Source organism: Mandrillus leucophaeus, unplaced genomic scaffold (genome assembly GCF_000951045.1).
Source record: "Mandrillus leucophaeus isolate KB7577 unplaced genomic scaffold, Mleu.le_1.0 Scaffold753, whole genome shotgun sequence".
Lineage (NCBI taxonomy): Eukaryota > Metazoa > Chordata > Mammalia > Primates > Cercopithecidae > Mandrillus > Mandrillus leucophaeus.
Window position 1 is genome coordinate 402,852 of NW_012108175.1, and position 8,623 is coordinate 411,474.

General features: G+C 49.0%; 1 protein-coding gene across 3 annotated transcripts in view; it reads right to left on the reverse strand.

The window, feature by feature from the left end:
• LAS1L (LAS1-like (S. cerevisiae)) overlaps positions 1-7,525 on the reverse strand; it is a 21,858-nt gene extending 14,333 nt beyond the window's left edge. For 2 of the 3 annotated variants that reach the window (XM_011966280.1, XM_011966279.1), the window contains exons 1-7: positions 7,196-7,525; positions 6,319-6,444; positions 5,269-5,338; positions 4,104-4,185; positions 2,347-2,631; positions 1,964-2,010; positions 1,013-1,122 (exon numbers count right to left, since the gene is read on the reverse strand). In XM_011966280.1, the coding sequence (XP_011821670.1) occupies positions 1,013-1,122; positions 1,964-2,010; positions 2,347-2,631; positions 4,104-4,185; positions 5,269-5,338; positions 6,319-6,444; positions 7,196-7,431 (956 nt within the window). In that variant the 5' untranslated portion in view covers positions 7,432-7,525. The remainder of the gene's footprint in view (positions 1-1,012; positions 1,123-1,963; positions 2,011-2,346; positions 2,632-4,103; positions 4,186-5,268; positions 5,339-6,318; positions 6,445-7,195) is intronic. The other variant, XM_011966281.1, reaches the window with a different exon arrangement.
• Positions 7,526-8,623: the final 1,098 nt, after the last annotated feature.

Consider the following 8,623-nt stretch of genomic DNA (forward strand, 5'->3'; position numbering starts at 1 on the left):
AAAAAAAAAAAAAAAGACAAGATAAGACCAGGCCGGCTGCAGTGGCTTACACCTGTGATCCCAGCACTTTGGGAGGCCAAGGCAGGAAAATCTCTTGAATCCCCAAACTTGAAACCAGTCTGGGCAACATGGTGAGACCCCACCTTTACAAAAAATTAAAAAATTAGCCAGACATGGTAGTGCATGCCTGTTGGTCCCAGCTACTTAGGAGGCTGAGGTGGGAGGATCTCTTGAGCCTGCGAGGTTGAGGCTGTGGTTAACTATGTTCGCACCAATGCACTCCAGCCTGGGTGACACAGTATGACCCTATCATAAAAAAAGAGAAAAGGTCAGGCTCAGTGGCTCATGCCTGTAATCCCAGCACTTTCAGAGGTCCAGACAGGCAGGTCATTTGAGGCCAGGAGTTCGAGAGCAGCCTGGCCAACATGGTGAAACCCTGTCTCCACTGAAAATACAAAAACTAGCCAGGCGTGGTGGCTCACATCTGTAGTCCCAGCTACTCCGGTGGCTGAGGCATGAGAATCACTTGAACCCAAGAGGTGGAGGCTGCAGTGAGCCAAGACTGCACCACTGCACTCCAGCCTGGGTAACAGAGAAAGATACTGTCTCAAAAAAAAAAAAAAAAAGACAAGACTAGCAACACCTACCACATTATCTTTACCTCAAACTTAGACAAGGGCTAGGCAGTGAGGTGGTAATTATCAAGGGATTTTCCTAGTTGTCAAGAGCTCCACATGCCACCCGACAGACAGGAAAGCAGCTGGCCAGGAGATGGATGACAGTGGGCATTCCTACCTCTGGCCATTCTAGTATAGGCAACCCCCACCTGGAAGCTGGCAGGGTCGAGGGCAAACAGTTCTGCCAAATGTAGGGTCACTGTGGAGGGGATCAGGATTATCCCTGGGATTCTGTGCAGTAGAGATTGGCAAGCTAGGATAGGGAAACCAATTTCAATGAGGCTGCTACCCTCTATCCTAGAGAATACGCAGCTCCCAGTTACCTAGTTACACACCTGTTCTCGCATGTAACGCCCTTGAGCTCTGCCAGGACACATTCTACACGTGGGGACGGGTTATTCCACGCCTTAATGGCCTTAGGTAAATACCTAAATTTCTCCAGCACCTGCCAGTAAAGAGGGTCCCATCAGAAGGCTGGTTCAGCCAAGCAACCCACCTCCACCCCTCCAGGATCCCTTCCCATAGGACCTCTCAGCACTGCCCTGCAGGGGACAGGGCAGGACATGCAAGGGTGGGCCCACAACTCCCCTATTGGCCTTGCAACTAAAAATAGCCTGACTCTCAAATGCGAGACTTTCTCCTCTTCCTCTCTCCCTCCCTCCTCCAGCTGAATTTCCTGTGGGCAAATACTGAGATGTTCAATGGGGGAATTTGGCTGGAGATACAGACTCTTAGGCCAAAGGGCCAGGGATGAGGGGAGGCAATGAGTTACAGAAGAAAGGTAACTGGGAGATCCAGGTACTAATCCTGGTTCTATCATTAATTGTATATGTGACTTTGGGCCTGTCCCTTCACTCATCCATGGCTTCAACTTCTTAATCTGTGAAACAGGAGGACTGAACTAAATGGTTTCTGAGTGACCTCCCTAAAAACAGCACCCCTCCAGCTCACCTGATTTAGGGAAGCTCTTGGGCCCATCTACCGGTCAGCTGCGGAATTGCAAGGCTGCGCAACTACCCACTCCCAGTTGTTCCCTACCACCCAGTGGGGCAGATTATCCGCAAACTTCATCATCTGTTCCCTTCCATCGGTGTGGAGGATCAGTCACTTGGACTCTGCTCCTCTTGTGTCCTTCCTAGTTCCCCCCTCTCTCTTTCCGAGTAGTTCCCTCACGCTTTGTCACTTTTCTTTCACATTCCTTCTCAAGACTTGTCTCAGGTAGCTGGCAAGAGGGAAGAAATGGCTGGGGCAGATGAGAGCACATCAAGTCCAGGGCACTTTCTTACCGTAAACTGCTCCTCTTCATATGATACCAGCAGTTCTCGGGCTCTTTCTGAAAACAGAATGGGGAAACAGATAGGACTGCCAGCCCAGACCCCTGTTCCTGATGGGATTCTGAGCCTCTCTCACCTCATTTCTTGAGTTGTAATTGGGGAACTAGAATTCTTTCCCCAACTACTTCACAGGGCTCAAGATGGTTTGTGAAGTGAATGTGACAGCCATTATACTATGGAAACTAGCCAGGAAGATGGTTTGTGACAGTAATTTTTTAAGCTAAGACTCACCACAGCCCCAGAGGAAATGCTGAGCCAGGGAAATAAACAGCATTAACTCTTAAGCCTGAGCCTTCTGGGCTCATGGGCCCCTTTCTGCCCTCCAAAACACCTACCATATAGCTCTTTATGACTCAGGGCCTTTTTGCAATGAGAATCCACCTCTTCGCTGCCTTTGCTGTCTCCATCGGCCTTTACATCTGACTCCGCACTTTTCCCATTATCCTTAGGCTCTGGTTTCTGTTCTGTGATGTCATCAACAACAATGTTCTTATCTTCCTCTTGATCCTCTTCCTCTATCCCTTCCCTGAACTCCTCCAACTCCCAGGTCTCTCTCAGGCTGTTCTCCAGTTGGCGGCACCAATAGGTCTTCTGGAGCCAATCTAGGACAAAGTAGCAGCCTAGAGGAGGGAAGGAAGGCAGTGCCACAGGATCAGGCAGGCAGCTAGCAGGCCTCCAGCCTCATCTTGTGGGCATTATAGGAAGGCCCCAGGAAAAGGCTTGGCTCCAAGGTTCAAATCTCAAATATCCAGAAGCAGCCTCTTTCACTCTGGGTTATCCCCGTTCTTTGCTTTATCCTGCTCACAAGCACCTTTACTAGAAAAAAACTATTATTGGACTTAGAGACGGGATGCCAAAAACAGCAAGTGGCTAGTAAGTGGGAGAAGTAGGAATCAGCCCCATTAGCTAGTTACATGGCGTTGGCCAAGTCTCCCCTTTCCTAGATCTCAGTTTTCCCATCACAAAAGGTGAGGCTAAATCCGGGACTCTTAATCGGGATGGGGTGGATGTCCAGGGAACTCCTGGGTTCATGACACTGCTGATGGCTCATGTCTGGCAACCTCCCCACCTCAACTACGGAGAGGTATGTGAGACTAATGAGGGACTACGTCAGAAACAACATTTAATGGGGGAGTGGCCAGGCACTGTGGTTCACGCCTATAATCCCAGCACTTTGGGAGGCCAAAGTAAGCGGATCACTTGAGGTCAGGAGTTTGAGACCAGCCTGTCCAACATGATGAAGCCCCAACTCTACTAAAATACAGCCGGGTGCAGTGGCTCATGCCTGTAATCCCAGCACTCTGGGAGGCCGAGGCGGGCAGATCATGAGGTCAGGGGTTCAAGACTAGACTGACCAATATGGTGAAACCCCATCTCTACTAAAAATACAAAAAAAAAAAAAAAAATTAGCCAGGCATGGTGGCGGGTGCCCGTAATCCCAGCTACTCAGGAGGCAGAGGCAGGAGAATCACTTGAACCCAGGAGGTGGAGGTTGCAGTGAACTGAGATTGCGCCACTGCACTCCAGCCTGGGTGACAGAGCGAGATTCTGTCTCAAAAAAAAAAAAAAGTTAATCACGCGTAGTAGCGTGTGCCTATAGACCCAGCTACTCAAGAGGCTGAGGCAGGAGAATCACTTGAACTCGAGAGGTGGAGGTTGCAGTGAGCCAAGGTCGTGCCACTGCACTCCAGCCTGGGCAACAGGGTGAGACTTGTCTCAAAACAAACAAACACACAAAAACAATTTAAGGGCAGGCAAAAAAACCTCTGTAGTCAAGGTATCAAAATATGCCAAGCCATGTTGGAAGCTGAAACAAAAGGAGAAATCAGTAATACTAATCCTGCTTTATTTAAAGTTTTGATATTATGTTTATCATGAATTTTTCCACATTAATATGTTATTTATCTTGATTATGGAACTTTTGACTTCTCCCCGCTTTAAATGTTGTGCCCAAGGCGAGGCCTCACTTCTTTCACCCTAGTCCCAGCCTTGGCTCCAGGTGAAGACCCTCCTGCCTATCCCTCTACCCTTAGCGCCACCAAGCCCAGGCCCCTGGGTTTAACTGTAATAGGCATACCCTCTGAGGACTTACCTCTGCGGCAGTCATTTATATGGGGCATTTTCTTGTGGGTCAACTCATGGCGAAGGTCAACAATCCAATCCGGAATGTTTACCTGATTACAGGGGAGGGTGTGAGTATAGAAATTGGAAAATATTAAAGCTGGAAGGGAGCCAGAGATTAATTATCCTGACCACCCTCTGCCCTATTTTACAACTAGAGAAACTGAGGTCCTGAAAGAAGATTCCAATCATAGTGACAGAGCCAAGATCAAACACCAGCTCTCCTTATTCTTTTTTTACTGCTCTATGGAGGAGGTATTGAAAATTAGAAAAGTGGGCCGGGCACAGTGGCTCATGCCTATAATCCTAGCACTTTGGGAGCCCAGGGCGGGAGGATCACTTGAAGCCAGGAGTTGGAGACCAGCCTGGCCAAAATTGTGAAACCCCGTCTCTACCAAAAATAAATGTAATCCCAGCTACTCGAGTGGCTGAGGCACGAGAATCGCTTGAACCTGGGAGGCGGAGATTGTGGTGAGCCAAGATCACGCCACTGCACTCGAGCTTGGGCAACAGAGCAAAACTCCGTCTCAAAAAAAGAAAAGAAAATCAGAAACAGAAAAGGCACACACCTCCCCTAACCACCAACCACCCTTTTACAACAAAGAAATACCTGTGAATGAGCATTAACAATCACGTTCTCCAGCCTCCCTCCACCGTGTCCTTCTCCCTGAGTATCCTTTACTACTGTCTCCCTCTTACACCTACTCTGGGAAGTGCTAATGACTGAGAACATGCCTGCCCTCTGGGCCTCTACACACTTCACATACTCACTCAGGGCAAGAATGTCTAAGTTACAGAAGTAGAGACATGGGATGGGAATTCCTGATTTACAAAGTGACTCACAGTGGCTGAGCTGTCTCCTCCTTCTGACTGTCACCTCTTTCCTGTCCCCACCCAGTGCTACATTTGGGCTCCTCCCAGCAAGTTGGGCAGGCCAAGCCCTCTGAGATACCAGTCATGAGCAAGGGAGCAACTGTGCCTCCTTCAGGCTGGAAGCTGAGGCTCTGGGATTCTTGCAGGGCTTGGCTGGTAGTGATGGGATGAGCTAGTCTGACTGTGTGCCCACATTACCCCATGCCCCATTTGGTGAACCCTCTTGGAGAGAGAATTGAGCAAGTTCACTGAATCATACGCACCTCTTGAGCCAGACACTTGAGGGGGACCTTGGCAAACTTTGTCTTCCTCTCCGAGATAAGATTCACAAACCTGGAGTTGAGGGAAAAATAAGTGGCACAGCCCAAGGAACCATTTTATTCCAAATGCTTTGCTGAGTTACTGAAACCCTGCATTTCCACAACTTTTCCACTGACTGTCCTGTCCTATTCTTACAGTTGGTGTCAGCCAGAGCAGGGACAGTTCCATCCATTACGACATTTAATGAGAGTCTGCCCTATAATGAAGCCATACAGATGAATAAGACACTGCGCTAGCCTTGAACAGTTCAGTCTAGGATAAATAATCATGACATAATGTAATGTATTAGGCTAGAACATAATATGCTATAAATGCTGCAAAGGACTATATCAGATAATGGGGAGCACAGCTAACCAATGGAGAAAATAAGAAGAGAAAGGGAGGATCTCAAGGCAGACAAGGGGAACAATAGATAAACAAAGACTTTGACAGATATGAAAACTCAGTAGCAACCTTTTTTCCAATGTGTATACAGCTAGAACCATTATGAGTCACTTTGTAAGTCAGGAATTCCCAGCCCATGTCTCCACTTCCATAACTCAGCAATCTTTCAGTGTTCGTGAGGAGAGAAGGGGAAAAGGGTGGTGCTAGGAATAGACAGGGACAGGGTTGGAAAGTCCACATCAAATCACGGGCAAGGACATCGAGCCATTCAGACAAGTTCCTCTGGGTGAGGAATTCAAAGGTAAGAAAAAATATCAGACCATCAAGAGACCCACAGAGATCACCTGGTCTGAATCCCTTCCTCCACATTCCAAGAGAGAAAGAAAAATGGAAGAGAAGGCTTTCAGGAAAAAGGAAGAAAAAGAGGAATGTGTTGACGAGGGTACCAAAAGCTGTTAAGTCAGGCAATAATCACAGGCTGATCCACACTGAGGTACACGCAGGGTTTTGCTTCAGGTAACACCTGAAGCCAAGTTTTGCTTATCACATGCCTCCCCTGCCTCCAGTCCCCAAAGCCAACCTCCACCCCTACCCCATGCAGGTCTTACCTGACCAATGCCATGCCATAGAGCAGTCTAAGTTCATCAGTGCCCAAGCCACCAGTTACATCCAAGAGCTTACAGCGTATCAGGTCAGCAGTAGAAGCCACTGCCAGAGGGAGTTCGTTGCCTGACCTAAAGGGTCACAGTCCAGCACCATCATAAAGAGCCCTTACACTGGTCTACCCTCCACCTCAGAACCTAGGTTGTTGCAGGCTACACCCATCATATTCTGGTTCAAGAGAGCATGAACAGACACAAAACAAGAAGGTGAGGGAGACAGGGTAATGTCTGTGGGATCCAACAGTATACAGGGCATGAGGGGCTGACTAGGCCGTATACAGAACACCTAACTGGTAGACTGTCAATCAACAGTTGTGTGGACACACCCCTTTCTTTCACCCCCCCACCCCCCCAAATCAACTCATTGAGCTAGAGGAGCCCCTTATCCCTTGTTAGTCGGCTCCCAACTCAATCTTATCAACAGGACTGAGGCGCCCCACTCAAACATGGTTTTGCAGGCAAGACCTCCTCCCCATTGAAATCGGAAATCCACCCAAGGGTATTAACCTACTCCTTCAGCCCTGGCTCAGGCCTCATTAGTCCCTCCGGCATCCTCTCCAAGTTGGGAGAAGGTCACTTTTTGGAGGTAATGGGTAAACCTCACAGATACAACAAGAGAATTGTTGAGGCACAACCCCTTACTTTCCATCCACAAACGGGATTAGCGCAAGGATGGCCGCGGCGTTCCCCCAGGCATTTGGGAGAGGGGCAACTTTAGGCGACTTAGGGGAAGACTGGAGAACAGGGCCTTATAGAAACTCGACAAAGGAAGAGGTACAGAGCCAACAGCACGCAGGCAAAAGGGCCGAATCCGCCACCTTACCTGCTCCTCCACACCGTGATGCGGTTAAGCGCGTACCGCTGCAACTTATGGTCGTCACAGAACAGATAAACGGTCACCTGGTCCCACTCGGCCCTGCTGAGCCAGGCGACCACGATGCCGTGGGCCAAGAGTGGCAACGACCCTTTCCCTTTGAAGCACTTTCCGTACCACGCACTCCACACGAGATCCATCCCCTGGGAACCCAGACCTGGCCCGGCCCCGGATTCCCACGACATACTGAGCTCAACACCAGGCTCTGTGCCGCGCCGCTCCGCACAGCCTTCAGCTCAACGTGCTACTCTCACTCCGAACCGCCACCGCACCAGCAGCCAATAGGAGAGCGTGACCCCATACGCAAGCCCGCCTTCCAACGTCAGCATGGCCAATCGCAATATGAGAGTTGGGCGCCGACCTAATGACATGCGGGGTTAAAAACTCGCCGGCCGGAAGTGTTCTTTTCACAAACCAAACCCTCCAGGTGCAAGCGTTCACCCTCTAGGTTCCGCCAATTTCCTGGTTGCTAACCGGCTTCTGTACCAGACCGGAAAGGGTGTGTCTTCACTGCAAGAGGAATTTTATTTGGCGCCCCTCGGCGGGCGGCAGCATGATTGTAGTCATCCGGTGAACTGAAAATGCGATTTTAAGTATGTTTTTATTGCTACGAATCAGGATCTAACCTAGTAAAACACTGGACACTGAAGCCGGGCTGCAGAGGAAATATCTCATCGAAATAAAGTTGGGTTGAAAAAATCTGCTTTCGTGGCCGTTAACCAGGGGCCCTGCCTTTTAAATTAGTACCAGCCTGGCCGGGCGTGGTGGCTCACGCCTGTAATCCCAGCACTTTGGAAGACCCAGGCGGGCAGATCACTTGAGGTCAGGAGTTCCAGACAAGCCTGGCCAACATGGTGAAACCCGGTCTGTAGTAAAAATACAAAAACTAGCTGAACATGGTGGCACATGCCTGTAATCCCTGTTACTCAGGAGGCTGAGGCACAAGAATCGCTTGAATCCAGGAGGCGGAGGCTGCAGCAAACCAAGATCGCACCCCTGCACTCCACCTTGGGTGACAGATCGAGACTCTGTCTCAAAAGTAAATAAAATACATACATATATACATACATACATACCAGCCTAGAGACCTGGGTTTTACTCTAAATTTTGCAACTAACTGTGTGGACTTAGACTAGTCTCAGTTTTCCCATCTGTACAGTGAGAGTTGTAGACTGGTCTCTAGGTTCTCTGTCACAGCTGAAAATTGTAGGATTTTACTCTGCCAACATTCCACTATGTTGGTTTCAACATCCACCAAGGTATACCTAGTTTTTCTGCAAAATTCCTTGGTATTTTGGAGTTCTGGGAGAAAAGCAGTATTACGAAGTTCCTCTGATTTTACAAGTTGGCTAAAATATGTTTAGGACTATGTCCCAA